The sequence below is a fragment of the Centroberyx gerrardi genome, chromosome 20, assembly GCF_048128805.1.
Source record: "Centroberyx gerrardi isolate f3 chromosome 20, fCenGer3.hap1.cur.20231027, whole genome shotgun sequence".
In the NCBI taxonomy this organism is placed as follows: Eukaryota; Metazoa; Chordata; class Actinopteri; order Beryciformes; family Berycidae; genus Centroberyx; species Centroberyx gerrardi.
In genome coordinates this window covers 15,961,637-15,986,562 of record NC_136016.1, presented here as the reverse complement: position 1 = coordinate 15,986,562, position 24,926 = coordinate 15,961,637, and the positions used below count along the sequence as shown (strand labels likewise).

Sequence of the window (24,926 nt, the reverse complement as noted above, 5' to 3'; positions counted from 1 at the left end):
AGCTATCACTCACGTCCACATAACATATATTTACTGTAGAGCGTTCTTTGGTTGTTGCTGAAATTACTGGAAATTTCCTTCCGTCTGTTAATGACTAACACATTACTGGAAATCCTTGCACACTTATGCTTGTAAACGTGATGAGTGATTATGCAGAAAAAACATGTTGCTCTGTGTGTGGTGTGTGGTGTGACTGGTGTATATATGCATGCTTTGAGTGTGTGTAATTTTGTGCATTAGGTGTGTGTGTGTGTGTGTGGGGGGGGGGGTTCTGCAGCAGCCACACCTGAGCTAACCCTAAACCCGTCATTCCAACCTCTTGCAGCCTCTTGTCAACAGGTGTTCCTGCTGTTTCAACACACTCCACCGTATACTTTAAACCTGACTTTGGATTTAAACACACGGGGGGAGAGGAGGGGCTTCCGACACTGGTTGTGTTTTATTACGTGTCGTTACACTTGAGCGCTGCCGCAACTGCTGCCAAGACCTGCCCTCAAAACCTGAAATGCCTCCACCAGAAGGCAAATTTTTATAGTGTGTATGATATTGTTATAACAAGCAGAAGGGAAGGGATGATGGGATTATCGGGAACGGCTGTTTTTAATGTTTCTCTGATCCCCTGTCGACATTCATGATTTAGTCTTCTTTTGTTTTCACCATCCCATCCCTCTTTCTCACACTTTCTCCTTGAGACCTCTTGTGTTATTCCTACCTTACATGACCCATCTCATTTTTCTGCCCACGTGCTGCAGACTGAACACACCCCTGTGTGTGTGTATGCATGTTTGTGAAGATGTATGGTGTGTGTGTGTGTGTGTGTGTGTGTGCGTGTGTGCCTGCTCTGCGGCAGAATGTGATCAGCACTCGTAGAGGTCAACCAGAGAAACCCGAGAGTGCAGAGGAGTAACTCCATCGCTTTTATCGACCAGGCCACATTCTCAGCATCTGTTCCCTCTCTCCGCTCTTTTAGTCTTCCTCCATCTCTTTCTTTTCTGCATCTCTCAATCCATCTCTCTCCTCTGTCTCTCTCTCCTTCCTCTGTACTATTTTATTTTATTATATTTTGTTGAATCTTTTGACAGGCTTTTAACCAAGGTTAAAAGTTTGCACTTACATTACTGCACACAGGCACCTTTACAATTTTAGTGGAAAATGACACAACTTTCAATCCTGAAATGTTACAATCTGTTACAGCACTGTACAATATACAAGTAGTGGAAACACTACAAAACCAGCTTTCATCATGACAGAAAGTATAGTGAAACCAAATGAGCTGATAAGACAAAATTCCATGAAATTCCATCTAGTGCAACAATGCAGTAATTCAGCTCTAGATAGTTATGGCAGATTAGAAGATAAATATCACTGAGAAGGGGGGCATGCTTGGCACAGTAACAATTCTGCGACACATTAATCCTCACGAGGACAAAACCTTGGCTCCCCGAGCAGAACGTTTGGCAGTGAATGAACGGCACGAGCGAAAGCACAAGTGTTGTGGTCACCCTTGGACCAGAATGGCTCACCCATGCCAAAGCACCTCCAAAAATTCCCCCTGGAATGTCGAGGGGCAAATTCCAGAGGAATGGCGGGCGGCCTCAGGAGATGGAGTCATCGCCACAAGGGGACGATTCTTGTTTGCCCGCAAGGGGAGAGACATACGACTTCAAAACTTCCTTCATCGTCACAATGCTCACACTGTGTGGAGCGGGGAGCGAAGGGTTAAGGAGAGAAGGTCAATTCTGGCCATTGAGCCCAAGTCAGTAGAACTGATATAAGACCAAACTATAGCCATACAATGAGTGACTGTGCATACAAAGAGAGTGAATTGTTTTGTGGGGCTGGGGTTAGGGATTCTTCACAGCTATTGATGTGGTAATGCTTTGGACGCAGGGAATCAGGAATGTCGATGGCATCTGCCCTTTATCGTTTTCCCATATGTCTCCCTCTCTGTGTTTTCCTGTCAGATGCACGTGGTTTATTGTACCAATTTGTAGACACAAACCCGGACAAAACCCCCTCTCCCTCACTCTTTCTCTTCCTCTCTCGCCCTCTCATCCTCCCTCGTTCTATCTTACTTTTATACTGGTTGAACTTCTGCTGCGTTCCTGAGTGTGTGTGTGTGTGTGTGTGTGTGTGTGTGTGTGTATGGGGCTGGTTAGCAGATTACGCTTCCTGATTTCTGGAGGGCAGCCTGTCAATCGTTAAGGTCAACCAAACACAGGAAGGAAACAGCTCCTGCCCCTCCTTCCTCCTACTCACCTACCAATTCAATAACCGAATGCACTTGGCCTAACCACCATGCCCCCCCCAACACACACACACACACACACACACACACACACACACACGCACACACACACACTTCTCGTCTTTACCCCACCCACCTGACCTTCATCCTTCCAGCTTCAGATCTGTAATGTTCAATAAATCATCTCATTGACTGCAGTCTCTGCTGTGTGTGTGTGTGTGTGTGTGTGTGTGTGTGAGCCCATGTTTGCGTGTGTGTTTTGTGAGCCATACCCAAGTAAACCCATGAACTTCCCTCTCCTCTGTGTGTGCTTGTGCATGCATAATGCATTTGGATTGTTTTGCTGCGAACCTCAACCTGTTGCCCCTGCAGCCTCTGGACCAGAGACCCCAGCTTCGGGTGACGGGTCAGCCCAAAAATGTGCAGTCCCTCCTGGGCACCATCCCCAGGAAAGACCGCGGGTCATGGAGAGAGGGGGCTTCTTTTTCCCACTAGCCTTGAGGGGCCTCAGACTGATAAAAACAGGCAGCGATTGCTCTATCAAACTTAAGCACTGCTCATTCATATTTTGCCTCTGTGTAAGCAGGCCCTGTCGCTGTGTGTTAGCGTGCCTGACTGCTCCCATGATGAATTTCCAGAACATGTGGCGCACACGTACACACACCCACACACACTTTCTCTCCCTCTCTAGGCTCCACAGGCATTAAACATGTGTCACCCTGTAACCAATCCTGTGATTAGCCATATTACACGGCAGTTTCATGCCCCATCCTCTGCTTTGTAAAGCAAAGCCCTCCTTCTGCAACAGAGGTTAATCATATCCAACCCCTACAGTACCATCAGTTTGTTTAGGTCGATTTATGACAACACACTAGATGCTCCTTTGAGACTAGGTTAATAAGACCGCTATTTATTAATCAACTTCACTTGCTCCGGTGTTGTTCTGACCCCTGAAGGGATTGAGGGGATTATGCCATGTTGATCTGTGCGTATCCCCTGGGGAATCCCACACTGCCCTACCTTCCCACAAAGGCCCCTCCGCATACGAGCCTCCCATGACCTACCTAACCTCCGACCTTGCTCGGTGGCCCACAGAAGAGTGGAAGTCATATCACACTTTCTTCAGATAAGCATCTTGCCTTCAGACGCTCAAGTCGACTCTGAGGGTCTAGCCTGACAAAGTCTGTTTTGTATTAGCATATTTGAGCATCACAGAGAGATGAATAGAGCGTGTTTTTTCTCATACGGCTGAAAATAAAACACTAATCCCTTTGGCAGTGTCGGAGGAAATTGGATTTTCACCGCAGATATCAGCAGAGCTAACATCCACATCGCTGGCTGCCAAATCGTTCCGAGGGAAAACTCACCATTGCAAAAGTTACGAATTGTGAACTAGCGTTTACAATTTTCAGCTCTAACAGAATCCTAACAGTAACAACAACAAATCCAGCTTTTCCTCAAAAGATAACCTACAGCATTGTCGAGGTGATTTTCTGGTCCCTCCACCTTAAGTTAAACTATGTCTCCGATGTCTCAAGTTACAACTTGTCCGTACGCAGGCAGAGGTCTTCCCTTCTCTCCCTCCACCCTGGTAACTGTGTTTGGGCTGCGTTTAGCCTTCGGGGCTGCACCGGCTCACTCCACCACACTAATGGATACGGACGTCTGGCAGCGCTACAGATTTGTAAGTACTGATAAAGCGTGTGCTTTTGTAAAAAGATTACATTAGATATAAAGAGCACATGATTGGGTTAGAGTGAGGAATAACATATGATTATGAACCCAAAACACAGGGGTCTGTGAGACATCATGCCTGGAAACACACAGTGGATTCAGATTCATTGTGAAGTGTACTGTTTGAGTCCTGGCTCCTCTGTAGACCTTATATCTTGGATAGAGTCCCTGTTTCCTCCACGAGCATCTTGTTTTCCTTCTGTCTCGGGCCACGTAGCATCATAAGTGGAATCAAGCTGCATTAAAGCGTCTCCCTCTGTGATCCTCAGGAGCGTTCAGTGGATGATGTTTTGTGCAGTAGTAGGGCTATTGGTGGAAAAACATCAATACATGTGTCCACTTCTGCTTATCAAATAACCCTATGGCTGTGGTATTTTCCCTGCTCCTCTTAAGCAACCTACTTTCACTGATGTATGTAAGGCTTTAAAGCATTTAAAGTCACGATGAAATGGCATTTTGAAAGCATCTTGCTTCCTTAATTTTATATATTTCCTGAAACAAGATACTAACATGACGCGTGTACTGTACGCCTGCTGGTACACCATGAGGGAACCACTAGATACACTGTTTTCCAGGAAGTAAATGCAATTTTGAGATTTTTTGGGGGGGATTTTGAGATAGAAATGCAAGAAAATTAACGTTTTGTAAACATTTTTTGGCATTTATTCAAGATCCAAGATTCAAGTGTTGTTGCATAGGTGTATATTGCATGGAAAATTAGCAAACAAGGCGAAAAAGTCTGTTTTCAATTCATTGAGAGTTTAAATTGCTCCAGTGTGACTTAAGTGTAAAACTGACTCGAGGCTCAGCAGTCTGACCTTGATAAAACAAGACAAACAATCCGGTCTCTGTGAAAAGGAGAGGTGGTCACAATCAGACAGTACATGGAGGACGTGCCTACATTAGTTTCACTGTCTGTTTTACTCATCAGTAGCTCCGTCAAACAGCCCCACGGGCCAAACCAAAAGCCCTCACAGGCCAAAAGGGATCATGGGAGAGGCACAAAAGACTCCCTTTAGCCCAGTACTCTCTCTGTCTGCAGCACTGTGATAACAACATCCTTCCAACCGCCACCCCAGCGGACTGCTCCATGGCTGCTCAACAGACCCCTTTTATCATCACCTCACAAAAGCATTGATTTGATCTGTCAGGCATCAGGTCATTGGAATGAGCAGTGACGCCAATCACAAGGAATTTGTGATTTGGGATGCGATGCCCACAGGGTGTGATGATATAAAAGTAACTCAGAGGCGCGCTCATAGATGTGACCTTCTACTAAACCGTCAAGATAGAGAGAGTGTGGTCTTTGTATCTTCGGATGGGATGAGTCCATGCAGACAATGAGACGAGCTTTGACGTGGCATTTAGGTCGCTGGGCCAACAATGTGTATAGTGTCGCAGTGAGATGATCTGATTATGTGGTCGACAACGTAGATGCCCAGTGCATTGTACTGTCAGTACAATGTTGGGCAGCGGGTATGAGCTGACACAGATTCTATTTAGTCCATCTTGCCCCGGGGAAATGCACCCCATCATTCAACTTGTCATGCTGGCTCTGCACAGAAGAAGTTCATGACAAACTTCTCCAGAGTTTAGATAGGGTCATCCCACAAGTCCATTTACTAAATGGTTGAAAAATAAATCACTGTGAACAAGTGAACTTTGTCCCGTTAACTGCCGCATTGATAAAACGCACAAAAACCCCTCCTGAGGTGTTTGATGTGTAATCTCACGTTGCCAGAAATATGCTGTGACCTACTAGCACACTTTACCAGGAGCGCACACACAAGCGATTTCTCTTACCTTGACACACCGTATCGCTGACAGAGCTGCAGGCCTTGAGCTCCAGCTCATCCCCTTCGTCACAGATAGCGCAGGGGATGCAGGGCTCGCGGGAGCTCTCCTGGTCCGAGTACGTGTCGCCGGTGCACTCCTCGCACACCGTGTCGCGGTTGTGCTCGCAGCCGTACAGCATGCCCTGGCCTTCGGGGCATTTGGTGCACCGCTCGCACTTGTGGGAGAGTCTGTTCAGGTAGTAGCCGTAGTCGCACACGCAGATGGCGTCGTTGGAGTCGGTGCAGGGCGTCTGCATGCGGAGGAGGCCCGTGCAGCGGGTGCAGGGCTGGCATCGCTCCGTGTGGCTGAAGTTTTCTGAGAAGGTTTCACCTGGGAGAAAAGGGGAGAAAACGGCTGTTCAGCATCTTGTCCAAGTCAAGAGAGTTTACACTACCAGTCAAAGGTTTGGACACACGCATTTTTCTTAATTTTTGCTATTTTTCACATTTTAGAATAATAGTAAAGACATCAAAACTATATGAAATAACATGGAATGGAATTATGCAGTGACCAAAAACGTGTTAAACAAATCTTCTGTCAATCTTATATTTTAGATTCTTTAAAGTAGCCGCCCTTTGCCTTGATGGAAAGACAAAGACTTTGGAAAGAAATTCATACATAGGCATCAACTTCACTATTTATATTTGTCTAAAAAACGAGCATTTAAGCATAAGCCTTTAGATCAAAATGGCTTTAAGATAATAACAGTACATTCAATCAGGTGTGTCCAAACTTTTGACTGGTATTGCATTTTTACTTCTTCAGTCATCCCTATACAGTCACATCACAAGCGTTTATGTGTAATGCCTTGCCATAGTTGGTTCCATATGTTCTTTAAATTGAAAACTGTTATTCCTGTGACCTCAGACACTTTAAACAATATCCAATTGAACATTAGAAACTCCTCCCTGACGTTTTTCATCAACAAAATGTGTCAATGTTCCAGTGAAAATGATTTAGAGACTGACTGGGGAGCTATGTAATCTAATATGCTTCATTTTATTGTAGTGCTACCAGGTTTGAGACTGGAACCCTTTTGTTTCTTGATTTGGGAAGGGCTGTTTTATGTGAACAAATGAGGATTTAACTCTCCAAGGTCACAGTAACACGGGTGATTTCCCCCTTAAAAGCAATTCATCAAACTTGCTGCAGTGGGTGGATGTGCAGCTGCATGGGAGTCACACTGGGGAAAAAAAGAAATCCTAAAAATACACACAAGCAGCAATAAAATCTTTGACAGAGACCCACTTTAGGTATGATGGCTAAAACTTTTCAGACAGATTTTAAAGGGTTCTTTTTGAAGATGAACTCTGTTACATAAATGGTTTGTATACCTGAAAGATTTCCTAAGACAGATATCTATGCAGAGGACCCAATCAATATTGCATGTTTTATGGAATTGTATTTCGGCTGGATAGAGAACTGGGAAACACACTAAATTATGCAACAGACCCATTTGTAAGAGCAGCGTTTGTGTGTGTGTGTGTGTGTGTGTGTGTGTGTGTGTGTGTAAGTGTGTGTGTGTGATAGGGAGGTGGGGGGATGGGCTCTAAAACTAAGAACTCAAAATCTTCATAATATACCTCACATATATAACATAATAACTAACTAGAAAAGCACATACATTATATACTTTTTTATTTGTTTTGAGATGGGAAGTTTTTGATTAGGCCCAATTTTTTTCTCCTCTTTCTGTGTTTTTAGCATTGTGTTTAACACTGCTAACTAAACTAAACTAAACTAAACTAAACTAAACTAAACTAAACTAAACTAAACTATGTGTGTGGCAGGGTGAAGGGGTGGGTGGCCATGTCGTCCCTATGTAGACCCTTTGCAGCAGCAGAGCTCAGTGTCCCATAGCGTATCAAGTGTTCGGTCTGCGCCACTGGCCCACCAACCATGACAAATACTCCCAAGTCCCAGAGAGAAAAAGGGAGATGAAGACAGATAGAGACAGAGACAGATAGAGAGAGAGAGACAAAAAAGACAGACAGAGAAACAGAAAGAGAGACAGACCGAGACAGAGAGAGACACAAAAGGGACAGACAATAAGAGAGGAAATGGGAGATCCCTTATTTTGGAGGCAGATGATGTCAGTATTCTTCACCTTGCTGTGAAACTGTGAGCAGTTGAGAGTCTTTTGGGAAAAAGAGGGATTGTGGTGTATGTGTGTGTGTGTGTGTGTGTGTGTGTGTGTGTGTGTGTGTGCAATTCTCAGTTTGAAATGGATGCTGTCAAATGGGGGTCCTACGCAATTTGGTCTTGTGGTGTGTGTGTGCATGTTTTGTGTGTATGCATATGTTATCTTGCATATACAGTATATGCGTCTGGTAGACATGTGTCCAGTCGTATATACTGTTGCCCCCCCCCACCCCATTATTCTCTGCAACCCCCCTCCCTCTCTTCAAACACACACACACACACACACACACTACCCCCACCTCCTCCCCATGAGTGCTCTCAGAGCCATTATCATAATGCCATGCATCAATAATGCAAGTCAATACATTAATAACGCTAGCCTGCAGCGGGGGTGGGTGGGTGGGTGCGGGGGGGGATGCACAGACTGTCTTAATATAACGGCATATCATAATATAACAGTACTTTAGCCTCTGGTCTAACATTCAATCCTTTGCTTTGTTTTCAACTCCCATAAAAGGAGTCCTGACTTGGCCAGCGCTGGCTACCACAGAGCATGAGGTGTGTGTTGGGTGTATGTGCCAGAGGAAGCCGGAGGGTGCTGTGTGTGTGTGTGTGTGTGTGTGTGTGTGTGTGTGTGTGTGTGTGTGTGTGTGTGTGCATCTTGGTAGTGTATCTCCTGTGAGTTTGTTTGTGTGTATCCTGTCCGTGAGGTTTTGTGTGTGACAAGAGGTGGGAGAGGGCTCTGTATGTGTGTGTGTCCATGCATGAATGCCTGCTTGTGTGTGTGTGTGTGTGTGTTGGGGTGTTTTCAGGGGCATGTTTGTACGTGTGTGTATGTGTGAGGATGAACCATTAGTTGCTGGCTGAGAAGTAAGCCTCGTCTCCTTTCCAACAGTACAGCTGTGCTTGCTCCGTTTCATCTCCAGTCATCTGTTCATTCAGCCGAAATCCCCTGAGTGTTTGAGCTGGCCCTCCTTTTCAGCATGTCAGCCAAGCTCCTGTTAACTATCTGCACTAACTCAACCCTGAACACTGTCTGGGAACCACAGCCTGTCTCCTATAAGTGGAAAGAAAATGAGAGAGAGGCTTCGTCAGAAATAAGAAGTGAGAATGGTAAGGAAAACGTCCTTTCTCCTTTCTTACTTTCTGTTAATACATCAGATTAAACATACTCCACATCTGGGTCAAAGATGCAAATAAACATTTCTATGTGTATGGTATGTGAAATAGATGTCATAACGATGTCCTTTGGGTAGTTTCCACCCTAAGCGCAGTGTAAAATGGGAAGAAACAGCAAATGTAATGCTTGGAATCTCCCATATGTGACAGGTAGGGGAATAAACGACTGGTGATGAGTGAGATCGACTTGTCAGTTGGAAACACGTCATTGTAAAACCATTTCTGCACATACATAGTTCAGCACTATCATTCTGCATCGCAGATATAATCAATATGTTTGATGTGAGCTTTAAATATCGTTGCATTATGCTGCTATCTGATGAGCTGTTATATGCTTTGTGTTCCTTATCTCCGCCTCCTCTCTGTTTTCCATGAGTCACTGCGGAGCTTGTGTGGTCTCATGACAGTTTTGTGAGTCTGACACAGTCGGTGTTTGTTCATGTCTGAGCACAGCGAGCATCAAGACTGAAAATTAACAGGCTGAAAATTGCATTTCATGTTATGCAAGACCAGAAAACGACTATCTTGAAGACACAGCTCATACATCACTAATGAGAATCATTGTGTGCCGGGCCTGGAAGATAAAACATGACAGGCAAAACCTCTATAATAGGTTTTTATAAAAGTATTCAATCGTAGAAAGAACTAAAAAGTAATTTGAAACAAATAATCAAGCAGTCTAGGCCTTGATGTTGTAATACAAAGCAACAATATATCTTAAAGGAGTAACTCTTGAGTTGAATTACACCAACACAACTATAAATCGTTCCCAGAAGCCCCCATAAAATGCAGATAAATCATTGTCTCCATGTCCAAGTTCTCCATGACTTCTCTCATGACCCAGTCTGAATAATTTGCCGTCTGTGGACCTCCTTGGCTCATGGTTTGCCATCCTTCACTGCATCTTGTGACCCAAGGAGGTTTACAAGTACTTCCTGGACAGAGGATATATCTAAGGAATTCACTCAGGCAGCAAGGAAAACTCTGGGAACAGGGCAGGAACTGGATCTGGACCAATCCTGGCTTCAAACAAACAACCTAAAACACTTATTTGTTTTTTCCCCTTCACTTCCAAGCTTTGACCAGAGATTCACATCGTCCAGAGAGACTTGAAAATCTTTCAGTGCACTTCAGTCACCAGACAAAGTGTTTTCCTGTTAGGAAATCTGAATCTAGATTGCTTATAATCTTAATCACTGTAACACAACAACACGGCTCCCATTACTCTTAATAGCTTCCACTGCACTTTTTGCTGCCTCTTAGGCAACAACACTTGGATTTGGTCCCAATCTTGTTTCCTCTCCACATCTCTATCCTCACGCAGTCTTACAGTCCAACACAGCTCCTCTCCCTACATGGAGAGGGCCATGAGGAGGGCAGTAGTGCTGGAATACGGTTCAGCCTGGTATGTGATTTGGGTTTATTTCCTAACATGCAGTGAAATCAGTCCAAGATTAACACTTAAGACTAAAATCAGCGTAATTATCAAGAAGTTGGGCAATCAACACACGCAGCACAACTGCCTGATGTTATTCCCTAAATCTGGTTTAGATTTGAGTTCAAATTTATCTCTGGGTGTCCATTGTTCCTTTTCATTTCCTCTGATCGTAGCTGATGTTGAGGTCTATTATGTTGGCTAATCTAACAAAGTGAGGTCTGTTTTTCATGTTCCAAACCTAGTAACCTAGTAACTAAAAGTTAAGAAATTTCCCCGAGTGGGATAAATAAAGTACTACTACTACTACTAGAGAATAGGGAATGCTATAACAACTTAACAAAATTTGTAACTTCATACAAAAAAAAAGTCATCCATCGATCCATTTTAATTGTCCTATAATCCAATTTTGGATCCCAATGCAAACTTTGAAAGTGGTTATATAATTACTCTCAATTACTCTGCCCTACTGTATGTGTTTAGCTCAAACACGCTACTGTTTGGACTGTGTGTTCTCTCCATAGACAGTAAGTACAGTGGAGTATTTGTATGAGGAGGACATAACTCTTACAGAAAGGTCACAGTGTCATGAATTTCAAGCTGTATGTGGGAAAAGAGTCACTAAGTCACTATCATAAGGTCATCAGAAGCTAGACTGAATACATGACATGACATGTGTGTATCTGTGTGTGTGTGTGTGCATACAGTGTTCGTCTTTATGTGTATTTGTGCGTTTGTGACTGTGCACTCATATGCACATGGAGTGTGTGTGTGTGTGTCTGAGCATACACATGCGTCCTTGTGTGTGTGTGTGTGTCTGTGTGTGTGTCACTATCTATGCAATCACACACGTGATTGACTGTGCATTCATACATGTTTGTGTCTACACACACGTGCTTTTGCGTGCTTCTGTGGTGTGACTGTGCATTCATACGCACATCAATACCATATATATATATATATATATATATATATATATCAATAAATTAAAATACATTTATTGATAATAAGTTATGCATGTTTGCAAATCATTCAATATTTTTGTGGGTAAGTGAAAAATACATGTTTGTGGTTGGTGAAATATTTGTGGAACATGGTACACACATGCAGATTGTCTTCTGTGGGTTACAGCTATTTAAGTTTAAACTTCCATACATGCCTACATCTATGTGTGTGTGTGTGTGTGTGTGTGTGAGAGAGAGAGAGTGTGTACACATAACAATCACACAGTCGTATATGTGTGTGTGTTTGTGCTACCCACTATCGAGACAGGGGGTGCAGACAGTCTGCGCGGCTCCACATGACTGGGTGACTCCCTCTCCAGGCTGACACTCCTTGCAGCATTCCCCATCGGTGGTATACTGGTCTGTGTAACAGCTGTCCTGATTGGCCAGAACCCCGACCTGCCGATCAACAGAGAGATCAGTCAGCACGGGACAAGCAGTGAACATTCATATTCAGTGACGTACATGAGATATTGATGCTCTAAATTGACTATAATCATTCTCTGAACCATAAATTTAACTTAAACCTTCATCTTTGTAAGCCTCACCTTAGCCTTTACCCTAACCTTAACCTTTCTTAATGTCCAGAACTCACAGGTACAGCAACACAAGTACATTAAGACACACACGCACACACACACACACACACACATACACAGCAAGCACAGTGTGGTGCACTTGGGTAAAGTGCTGGATTATGTCTTCTATACACGTATGCATTCTTTCAAACAGTGACCTGTTGAGTGCCATATCTTAGCAGCTGACAGGTTGAGATATGTGCTTGTCTCTGGGTATGTGAGTGTATAAGTGTGTGTGTGTGTGTGTGTGTACACTCACGCTCGAGCATGGATGTGTCTGTTAATCTGTGTTTATGTGAGACCTTTGAGTTTCACACTCTAAATCTATCTTTTCTTGCACCAGTCCTTTTAACTTTTCCGCTCATTGATCTCCAAAGCAAAAAGCAAAAAAAAAAAAAAAATGAGTGTCTTCTGACAGAGAGGCCGCTGGCGACCGGAGGAGAGGAGGAGCGGTCTGTCTTTCATTCTCTCCAGAGACACGAGGAGTGATCCTTTTAGACCATCATTTATGAGGCTAGGATGTTCTTCTGCTGGTCAGTGCATTCCTCGCTGAATGCGGGCGCAAGTTACCGACGACCAGGATCAGAAGGTGAGGGAGGAACTCGTCATGTGTTGAGACTTGATTGATGAGTAGTGGGATTTATCCATGTATAGATATCATAATAAATACTTATATCACAATTGTCTCACTCACAGATTTATTGCCCATATGCACATCAGTCTGATCTTTACTGCTTCCAATACTGTTTGAATAACATTTTCCCTACAGAATTCAGAAAATGGCCATATAGCCTACTAATTTAACTTTGATACAGTTTCCAGCTGTGTGTGTGGGTGGGTGCGTGTGTGTGTGTGTGTGTGGGGGGGGGGGGGGGGGGTGTAACCAACCTAAATCGTCAAGGTTCAGGTGTGTGTGGAATGCTGCTGACAAGAGAGAGTCACTCCACAAAACATCAAGTGTCCCCTCAGGCACCTCTGAGTCAGCTGTCAGCTAATGTGTGTGTGTGTGTGTGTGTGTGTGTGTCTTTTTGTGTATGCATGCATATGCTTTGTGTGTGTCTGTGTTTGTGCAAGTGCATATGTGTGCGTGCGTGAGAGTGTGTGTTGACATTTGAGTGTGTTTATGTGTGTTATACATACACACACACACACACACACACACACACACACACCACCTCCCTCTTTCCCTCGACCATGTCACGGCCCATTCACCTTCAAGTATCTATTCTATCTTTTCAATTAGCCGTGATGTTCATGTTGTTCAAGAATGTATCTTTGGCAGTGTGGAGATCCTTTTGACGTGAGACGTTGTGTACAACATGCCAGATAACATCTATACATTTTGCAGTTTGCCACATACAACAGAAAAGCATTTGGGGAATACGACACAGTTCAGAGACAGTTCATGCTAGCTACCTAATGCCACAATATGTGAGTTTAGTTAAAAAAAATATATAAGTGTTAGGGTTATAAGTTTTGTGATTTTCATGCAGTTGAAGGATTATCTGCTCTTCTGTGGGTAGAGAAAATGCTATCATATTTGTTCTTATGAAACCCTTTCAAACCTCATTGGGTAAACTCAAAAATGCATGGTGGTCAAGCTGAAAATATAATAGTTTTTCTTCTTAGTTCCTGAATTTTGGAAAGACCAGCTTTTCACTTCCATATCTCGGTGGCTTCTTCAGAAATTCAGTATCTGGGTTCTTCAGAATTTTACTGTGACCTCTCTCTCTCTCTGTCGCTCTGTCTCTTTCTCTTTCTCTCTCTGTCTCTATCTCTCTCTCTCTCTCCCTCACCCCGGCACATTCTCTCTCACCTTACGCAACGAGCCATTTAGAGCCGTGAATCAAATCTGTCACCGCAGACGCTCATCATTCTCCTCTTTCCCGTGACCTGCCCCCTCATATACTGTACACACCCATACGCACACACACTCACACACACACAGTGGCACACAAGCATAAACAACCTCACATGTGAACAAACCTGTTCAAAAATGTCTGACTGACACTTTTGAAACGATTCCAGGTTCCAGCGTTTAGCTTTTGTTCACTTTTTCTTTGTCCCTATACTCTCGCCTCCTCACTGACTCCTTAGCTTCAGGTATGGGCACAACAGCAAAGCGTTTCAAAGACCAAAAACCAAGACAAAGTGCCTCGCTAATGACTGTAAAGTTGTGCATTTGGATGAATTAGAAGGTAATCTGATTTGAGCAATTAGCTCATGGCATGAGGGAAAAGGATGCGTGGCTCTTAGCAAGTTGCGGCTCGACTTGCCCGTTCCCTGTAATTGGTTTTTCGTTGCGAGTTTCAGGATTGAACTCATTCATTTTTTGCTGGTCGTTCTCCCTGAAGCTAAAGCGAAGAGCAAGTTAATCACAGGCATGTTCTCTTCCTCACTCATCACACACTCACACAGCGACCAGCACACACACACACACACAGATACAGAAACACACACACACACACACACACACACGTGTGCAGGAGCTCTGAATGGCATCTGGACTCATAACTTGGAGTTCCAACCAATCTTACTAATGCTCCAGTCAATTTTCAGTTGGAGGCACTTAACCTCTAGACCTCAGCTGTCAGCGCTTGTTAAGCCATTAGAGTTCCACTATACCAGCCTTCCAATAAACTGGGCCTAATTTAAAGCCAGGGCTGCTGTTGCAGTGATGGATCTTGAACTGCTATGGGAACACTGGTGGCAATGACATTACAGCTAATGCCTTCCCAAACAACGCTGAATCATCATCTCTTAGCGAGAGCGAGGGAGGCAGAGGGAGACAGACAGACAGAGAGAGAAAAGGGAAGTGAGAGATGTGTGAGGTGAAAGGAGGAGAGGAAGAGCGAGGGGGATGGTTCGGGCTGTATCAATATTGCATGCTCTGAGGCAGCAGAGGATGCATACCCATCAGTGGGAGCAGCTGTCATGTATCAGTGATGCAGCCTGTTCCAAAACCAGGACCTTGACAAGCCCGCTGCATGCTGCAGCCTCGGCCATGTCCTGTCAAACAAAATATATTTCCTACCAGGCTGCCCTCATGGGGCATTGAGAGAAATCAGAGAGATTACAGCCACAACTGCCTGACGTTACTGTCCTCTTAAAATGTGATTCATGGCTTCTTCTTCCTGCGTCCCTTGCTCACGTGCAACTTTTTCAATGTTGCCCTCTTGGCTTGGAAAAAAGTTATTTTTAACGTGACCGGTTAAAAAAAGAAATCTCTGTTATCGTGACACGGATCTCGGACGGTGCAACTCAGAAAGATTCAGTATCACCTAACGTGCTGATAACTGCTGATTGCCTTTCATTTGTTAACACGTGGTTTACTGGTGACCTCCTCCACTGCGACATGGTTATTGTCCTGTCGTCTGTAGGCCCACATGTAACTGAGAAGGGTGGAACCATGGACCCAGCAACTTGCAGCTATAGTAACAACCTGAATGGCTGCTGCAGAGACAGGACAGGCTGTGCATTACAAACACAGGACAGGACTGAAGATAGGGCAGGTGCAAGCACACAGTCTTTCTAATCTTCCTTACATCTTTGGTTTACCTAACTGAAAAGATCACTGGTAATCCTATGAGAAAGGATTTTATACAAATATCACAGCAAAATTGCCTCTAACTTCCTATATGAGTATCCTCGTGATACTATAGGAGATTAAAAATAGCATGAAGTATAAGGCCACTGGGAACCACAGACACCCATAAATCCCTATAGGAATATTACAGTGATTTTTCATGAGTGTATAAGTAGTTGCACAGCGGGAATGTTTTTGCAGGTTTGCGTGTGACAGAATTGCCCTTTCAAAGAGTCAGGAGTCCTAAAAGGCTGGATGGAGAAAGTCTGTGGAAGAGGGCAAACTTTCTCACATAATTACGGTTTATCACCTAAACTCCCACCGCATAACTATCCCCCTGTCCCGGCTGTGTGGATGCGCAATTGCGCAGGTGTTGCGTGAAGCCCAGAGGAGCGATAAAAGGTCTGCACAGAGGATCCAAAGGTCCATAAGTTTAAAGCAAGCATTTGAAATGAATAGAAACTATTTCATGTGAGAGGCTACTCACCGCTCCAAGTAACAGTGTTAGGAAAACGCAATCCATCCTGTATCTCCTTCGCATCTCCAGTTTTTTTAGGGATACTTCCCAGTAGGTCAGCGAGCAGATGCAACACAAGAAGATGCGGAACTCATTTATTTCGATAGGGAATAAACTCAGCTGTCATCGCTGCGTTTGTATCCCCTTTTTTCAGTTTTGCCGTCGGGAAAAGTAGACTCACTCCCCACTAACTCTTCTCTAAAAAAGAGTCCAGTGTCTGAACGGGGGGAAGCGCTCTGTCCATACAGTCTCAGAGAAAATCCTCTCAGTGAGCAACTTGCTGAGATTGGCGCATCGGCTGTTCAGCTGAGAGAGTCGGCGCTGCTTTCTCTGCTGGGCTCGAATGACAGAAGCGCTCAGCTCAAGGGCTTCAAGGAAGGAGCCATCTCCTGCTCCACGCCCACACACACACATGCACACACACACACACGCAAAAGCCGTCACTAATTTTCTCTCAGAGTATCATTTTTGTGCTCTCTCTGTTTATTTTATTGAGTTATTCTAGTACATTTTCTCGGTGTGTCGGACAAATGCACCATCGCCTCTTATGGGACACTTTACATTTAAGGTCACCCTCCTTACAAATTGAATCCTGTCCTGAATTACCCGCATGTCGTCCATTAATACAGACTGCGCCGTCCCGACTGAATTAACGACTCACTATACAGCCAAGACAAACAGATGTAATGTGATTTTTCTTCGCCCTTTGCTCCGTCTGGCCTCCTTGAACAACTTATATAATTGAGAAAGATATCAGTCAGTCTGCTGTGTGCGTTTTGCTTGAGTGTCCCGTCTCCAGGCTCTGAACTGACCTTGTTTTTACCACTTCAGCGCCTCAAGGATGACAACGCCACATCCACAATAAGATTTCCCTCTCGGCGGAGAGACCGTGTGAATGCACCTCTAACCCAGATACCTGATATCCAGACGATATACATCCCCTGATATTTGTAGCATGCATGCAACAATGTCTGAATAAAATAAAAACACATTAGTAAAATTGGATTATAGTATGGTTGATAGTGTGTCTATCCCTGAATTCCCCATCCCATCTCCCCTGGTCCCACACCAAATGTAATAATGAGAATATTTATATTTGTTTATATAATTTACTATTTCGCTGTCCAGGGATGGATGAAATCACTGTTTCTACCGATGTTACTGTGATAGGTACAATTTTTGTGTACTTTTATGTAGGCTATGTTTTCTGCATGCCATGAAAATTGGCTGTGGGGATATTATCATTGAATTGAAATGAATTGAATCCCTCTCTATTCATCTCTGTTCATTCTCACTCATCTCCATATCAACTGAGATTAGAATGCAACCTGCAAGTTGTAACCTAATAATGTTATGTGGGATATAATGTGCCATGGATGTAATGTTATATAGATTAGTGATAGATCAGTGCGATTATATTATATTATCCATTGATTACCAAGAGCAGCAAACAATTTATTACAATTTCCAGACTTCTAACTTAATCATCTGCATTCATGACTAACCATTATTTCAGGTTGTGCAAAGCTAATCTCATAATTAAAGTTCCTTTTTACTCTTCAGACATGTCTCTCCCAACAATTAGGCCTGTGGGTTACTGTGCTTTTTCATTCATTGTTGCAGATTGCAGATACCAATCTGTTACTTTTCAAGTTTGAATATGTTGCGTGTTATTTAGTTGTGGCAGCTAATTGCAGAGAGTTGCTTTCAACCCAAAACAGTGGTGCCTTTTCACAAACCGAGAGATGATCTCTGCCTCATTTGAAGAGGTTGACACCTGGGGCGTTGTGTTGGCCCGCTGCGCTGGGGCGCACGCCATGTTGTGGTGTCAGGGGTTCAAATCATGACCATACATGTCACCCTGCTGAGGATATTGTAAGAACGGACTGAATAGACTCAACAGACTGATAATGTTGTTTACTATGTTTGAATGTGTTCAACTTCTGAATGATCCTTTTTATTTTTGTACAGGCATCAAAAACTGATCTCCCTTCAAGACAATAAGTGGAATTGTATCTCTCTCTCTCTCTCGCTCTCTTTTTCTTTCTTTCTTTCTCTCTCTCTCTATCTCTCTCTCTCTCTCTGTCACTCCCCCCCCCTCTCTCTCTCTCTCTCTCTCTCTCTCTCTCTCTCTCTTTCTAGATCAACCAAAAATGATGATTCAAATTCAATTGAATTTTGTGTCTGTTTTTAGGCTATTTTCAATGTTGTATCAATTTTAAATAAATTAGTAAAAGAAAAAAAAATTTGAATCAGTATCAGATTTCATTGTTAGATTAACAAAAAAAATGACTGAAATGAAATTGAAAGTAGTAGTTGTTGTTGTTGTTGTTGTTTGTTTGTTTTTTTCATTTTTAATGTGTCAATGTTAGACTTCAGTGTTAATTCTGATATTGAAACTAACATCAAACCCCTTAATTCAATGTCAGTTTGCTTTCTGGGTTGTGTTTTGTGCTATTGTTTTATATGGCAGACATGGTAGTGGTTATTCAGCCATATCTGAGCAGTTTGATGCCTCTTTATTTTGCTCTTTATGGCATGGCAGAAAACAGAGTAGTCACAGCTACTGGATGGAGGGAAGGATGCACAGAAAGAGAGAGAGAGAAAGAGGGACGAACAGAACAAATCAATAAAGCACAGATGAGTGGGTCCCATGGGAAGGAGCAGGGAACGCTGCCATCTGGCCGGTCCAAGCTTCACTCTGGCACTGTACAAAAAAGACCGTCCAATCATTTTTTATCAGAGCAGCAAGCACAGAATGAAATAAATCATATTTGCACCGACTCACCAAAGCAAATCCCTGTTACATGCAAAGGTGCTTGGCAGTTGAACTTGATTCTGATTCAGATTCTGAATTGTAAATGCAGATAAAGGTTTTCACTATTGACAACATGATATCACTCTCAAGCCAGTTATTGGTGTGAGTGCTCTCAGAGTAATGTAAGGGCTTCCTTGGCCAGTCATATGATGCCTCTCCATCTATTACAGTACATTAGAAGGGAAGCTAGCGGGGAGGCGGTGGATCACGTTGCCAGTGCCAGTGCTCTTCTATTGCTGCTGATGTCATGTGAGTGACAGGTGGTCTCCTCTTCCTCCTCCTCTTCAGTTTCAGTAATAGCAAAAACAATATTCACACATATAAGGTGTGTACACGTGTGCATGGGACGCACAGTAATATAATGCCAGCACGGGACATACACAAACGTGTATGTAAGATAACCTGCCGAGACTGAGACACACACACACACACACATGCACGCACGCATGCACGTTTTTTCCTCAAGGCCGGCCACCTGGAGTAGAATCCTTTTCTTAGAACCTGAGATGGGACAGTGAATTTCTCTAGGACCACCCATCCTCTGTCCACTCACTTATGACAGATGGTCAATTTGTGTGTGTGTGTGCGTGCTTGTGCGTGTGTATGCACATCTGTGTCTGTCTAGATTTCTGTCTTTGTGTCCATGTGAGAGCATCTCAGTGCATGTGTCAGTTAACTGCCACTTTGTCTTATGCCGTATTCATATTGTGACAGTATGTAGTAGACCAGTGGTTCTCAACCCAGGGGTCGGGATGCCCAGGGGGTCACAAGATAATTTTGGGGGGTTGATTGATAGATGATTTATGTGATAGGAAATAAAAATGTCTATGTCATGTCTATTTTTTCAGTTTTTTCCTCTAATTTTTGCTTTTTTCTTACTAAAATACTGAATAGTTTTCAGCCTCTCTGCCTCCTGATAATCAAATAAATGACAAAAAACTTTTTTTTAACTTGTGGGAACGAGATGTATCTCGTGGCCACAACTTGGCCTACTATCTCATGGGAACTATCTGGCTCATGGAGCACGTGTGGAGGTTCGCACAGTCTCACAACCTGGTTTGGACATAAATACCAATCATCATCATGGGCCAGAAAAATCACTGCTACATCTGCTTAGTGTTGCATTGGCAACATCCCACAAGATAATAATTTGTGGCCACGAGATAGATCTCATTCCCACGAGTTAAAAAAAAGAAAATAAAAAACACCATATTACCTCCGGGGGCTGTAGTTGACCACTCTGCATATACAGCCTGTGCGAGTGGGCATCATTTCATTTTAAGGGGTCTGAAGCCAAAAGGTTTGCACTATTATGGTCGACGACAAACTGGATGTTCATTGTTTTCAGTAAGAGAATGACAGTAGAGTCTGCCAACGCTGATGGAAAGCGACACCATCTGCGCCTGCTGACGGAACCAACAGAAGTTGATAGTGTCACGCATGTGGAGAAACTCAGGGACTGGACCCAATGCAATGACCGGCAGAGAGAGAACTTGGTAGAAGCAAGAGCTTTAATGAAAACTAAGGCAGAGTCCAGAACTAAGACAGGCAATCCAAAAAGGCAGAAAACAGAAAGTCCAAACCTGGCAGGATCGTGTCTTAGCAGACTAGGACAGGACAACACAGGTAATACACACGTGAACACTGAACAACGAACTGGCACAGACTACAAGCAAACAAGACTAGATATACACACACACAGACAGATTACCAATGAGGGACAGCTGGCTGGCAGGGGAGAGTCCAGGAGGTGATAGGCAGAGGCAGGAGAAGGGGGAACAAGGTAACAGGGCTGATGGAATACAGGTGTGTGGGAGCAGGAGGGGGGAACAGGTGATGAGGGGAAGTCTGAGGACATCTGGTGGCTGGCAGGAGGAAGGCAGGACTGGGGAGTGAAAGGAGGTGATGGACCGGACAACAGGAGCAGACAGGGGCAGACAATGACAGGACACAAGGGCTAGGGCTGAGATCGTGACAGATCGTGACAGATAGTTTCCCAAATTTTGCCAGTGAAGACAAACCGGATGTGGAAAAATCTAGCATGGATGCACCCACATTTGTTTGTTCACACTCTCCTCTTGTTTTTCGTCTTCCAACAAAGATAAAGTAGTGAATCTAAGCATAAGCTTTGTTCTCACTACTGTCCTTTTTGGAGAGCAGAAGAAAGGTTTTTGGTTTGGTTTGGCCATTCCAGATCCCTGCTTTGGCTTCCTATTCATTTACAAAGGGAATAATATTTATCAATTTCTGCAAAATATAACCTGATAGACATTTTTAAATGAAATATTGAAAATGATCAGTCACACTACACTCTTTTAAAGCTCAGTTTTTACCACAGTCGTAGTCACCAAAAGGCAAATTCAAGTGAGTCAATCAGGGTCGAGATACTTCACTCCTGTTCACTATTGAACTTCATATTATGATTTACAGCACTTGAAAAAATAATATACTACAAATCATATTTGTTCTTTATTGAGCAGTGTCCAGTATTAATAAAAGAAAGTAAAAACATATGTCAGCTACTTCTTTTCAGGTGGTTACTTGATGCACTTTTATTGGGATTGAGCTATTATTCTGATTATTGACGTTATATTAGGCAAACCCAGCTGAAGTAGTGATTTCAGGTGGTGTGAGTCAGTGATTCTCATTTCAAATTCCCACCCATTGAAAGCAAAGGAGCTGCTGATAGAGTTGGGTGAGTTACATGGGCCATACTGATGTTTAGCTTAGGTTATTTTAGCCCACATGGCTGACTGTGAAATGTCTGTCTGTCTCTGTCTGTCTGTCTCTCTCTCTCTCTCTCTCTCTCTCTCTCTCCTCATCTCTGCATCCATGCATTATTTATCCACCCATAGCAGCCCATCTTCCTCTCTCTCAGTCCCCTGCTCTATCTCTCCCACTGCTCTTACTCTTCATATGGCCTACATGACAATAAATCAGTCTCACATCAACAAAGACAGTTATAGGGTGGAAACTGAATCTTTTATCATTCTACACAAAAACTCAGGCATCAACTATGACAACTCTGATAATGATAATAATAATAATGATAAACAATTATTGAACTGACTCTAATACTAGTATAATACTTAATACTTCAATAAATAACAACCACATAAGACAATGCAATAACTGACACCCTTTACCATTTTAAATCTGTTTAAATCTGTCTGTAAAATGTCCACTGCCAACATCAGCAACATCAGCACTGGGTTATGTGCTGCATGTTGGACTATGGGACAGGGTTGGAGGACCAAATGATGTCAAAACCGGAAGCCGCGATCTTTATGCACCTGGTCCATTCCTCCAAACCCCTCAGGAGGAGAATGAATGGATGAATTTGCCCCTTCTGTTTTACCACATATGACCCTTCAGACTGTGACCTGACCTGAACCCAGACGCCTCTAACTGGAGTTCCACAGTGTCTATGTCATGGTTGTAATGGTGTGTGTGTGTGTGTGTGTGTGTGTGTGTGTGTGTGTGTGTGTGTGTGTGTGTGTTCATGAGTCAGTGTTGTTTATGTGTGTATACGTGCATGTCTATGCTTCCGTGTATGTAGCATGTACGTAATTTTTTATGTGTGTGTAAAACATATTTACTCACACATTCTCTCCACTGAATCAATAGGAAAAGTATTGTTTTCAGCTTCATGTGTTGCCCTCTTGACATAATCAAGGGGGCAGACAATGAAGGGACTTTTTTGGGGGGTGAACAGGCCTTTCCATTGACCAGATTTGGCCAGACACAGTTCAGTTTAACACACTGGGGCTAATAATGAGCCTTAGGCTGTAGACCGTCAATGCAGCCCATTATGCACTCGGAGACACTGGAGTGCTAGCAGATATGGGGCAAACACATGCACACATAGCCACAATGGTAACGCTGCTCAAGACATAGTCACAGAAGTACACAGACGGGTGTATAAACTTGTGTGCATGCTCAGAGATTCAGAAAAGTATGTGTGCGTGCACGTGCATGCACGCGTACACACACACACACACATACACACCTCAGGATCTATCAGGATTGTATCACTACACAGGAAGAGGCTGAGCAGTTCAGCTGAGGATGTTTAAAACAGTGTTGGTCCTGAAACAGCAAACAGTGTGTTCTTGCCAAAATCCCACCATCACATCCACAGAGCGCTTCATATTTGTGGGCTAATTTGCCTTTATCAACATTGTTTTGTAGCAGCTTCACTGAAAGTACATTGTGTTTATTTGGTTTTTAGTGATATCTTACTTCTTCATAATTTTTGAGTTTGATGCTTTTTTTGTTGGAAAAAATAAATGGAAGTCTATGGGATTTTTTTCAATTTTTATGCCAGAAACTCACATTTCAAATTGCACATCACTAAGCATGTCAAACATACTTATGATATAAAATGACACTGTGTGGATTTAGAATTGAGATATAGAGTTTTTAGCACTCTCTGTTGACTTCCATTATATTTACAACTCAAGCAATTTTTCTTTCATTGGAAGCACCGTACAAAATATTATACTGACCCTGGTATAGAATAATATCTAATTTAATTTCTCCCACTCCATTTGCTGGTTGCATAGTGCAATGGCACATGTTTTGCCCCTTGATGGGACAGGTCATGAGTTCAAATCTAGTTATAAACATTAATACTCAGTGTGTCAATTAACCATTAAATTGAATTATCCAAACACACCAACAGAGGTTAGCTTTTAAAAACAGGTCAAGTTCAATTCCTTATACACACAAATATTGCATAGGAGAAAGAGAAAAGAAGACAGGGAGGCATTTTCCCCCTTCAGTTATGGCAGGCTTGGACATTGTCTATTGCAAAAGTTTGTATGTTTTCCCCAGAAGGATGCAGAGTTTCTCTTCAGATGCTAAATCATGAAATCTTGTCTGCAGAGTGTGGTCTTGTAGAGGCTACAGCACTCACAAAGAGAGTCTTGAAATCTCACGACTAGTCCAGAGGTGTCATGAGTTTATGAAACATTTCACGCACTACTTGAGTTGTGAGCAGTTTTGGGAAAGCCTTGTGAAATGAGCATATGTCTTGAAGTATGACTTCATGATATACTTGTGAGACACTCTGGACATCTGTGAGATGCTCTGGACAGACAAACATCCTAGTTCAGACTTATATGTCTATAGACCTATATGTGCCTAAATCCGTTGTGCTGTTTTATTGATTTTATTTGTCTCTGTATAATTATATTTACCTTGATTCTGCTGTGAGTGGCCTATGGTGTGGAATTCCAGTGAGTGAGCAGGGGGACATCTATCTTTTTATACTTTTATGTGTTCATCTCATTTGTACAGTTATATTATTTACAGTGGCTATAAAATGCATTCACCCCACTTGACCTTTTGTACATGTTGTTTTGCTATGAAGTTATTTTGAAATGCATTTATTCAGGATTTTCAGTCTGAGTTCTATGCAAAGCACTCTATTCTATCAAAGTGAAAACAAAGCTGAAGAAATGTATGTGGAAGTATAGAATTGAAATAACAGAGTTGAGTTTTGCATTCAACCCTCTGCTTCTTTAGTGCAAAAATTTAGATTTTATTTAGTGGTTCTGAACAATTTTTTCCTTTTAAACTTTTTTTTTAGGCCTGGCGTCAGCTTTATTAGCAAAAGAAACAAACTAATTTTTAAAAATGTTTGAAAGGAAAACATTGTTTGGAACAGCTAAATATAAACTGACATCTGAGGAACAGATGATAAGAAATGTTGAGCCAATTTTTGCTAGTGCACAACAAATTGTGCAACAAAATGTGCAAAAGATCAAGGGGAGGTGAATCCTTTTTTATAGCGAAGTACGGTTTTTTTTTGCATGTTTTATATAGTTTATGAGTTATTCTGAAGC

At 42.9% G+C, this 24,926-nt stretch overlaps 1 protein-coding gene across 1 annotated transcript in view; it reads right to left on the bottom strand.

Annotated features, from left to right (window-relative positions):
• Positions 1–16,566, bottom strand: part of ngfrb (nerve growth factor receptor b) — a 28,729-nt gene extending 12,163 nt beyond the window's left edge. Inside the window, exons 1-3 of the mRNA XM_071901180.2 lie at positions 16,230–16,566; positions 11,836–11,977; positions 5,786–6,148 (exon numbers count right to left, since the gene is read on the bottom strand). Of these exons, the coding sequence (XP_071757281.2) occupies positions 5,786–6,148; positions 11,836–11,977; positions 16,230–16,283 (559 nt within the window). The 5' untranslated portion in view covers positions 16,284–16,566. The remainder of the gene's footprint in view (positions 1–5,785; positions 6,149–11,835; positions 11,978–16,229) is intronic.
• Positions 16,567–24,926: the final 8,360 nt, after the last annotated feature.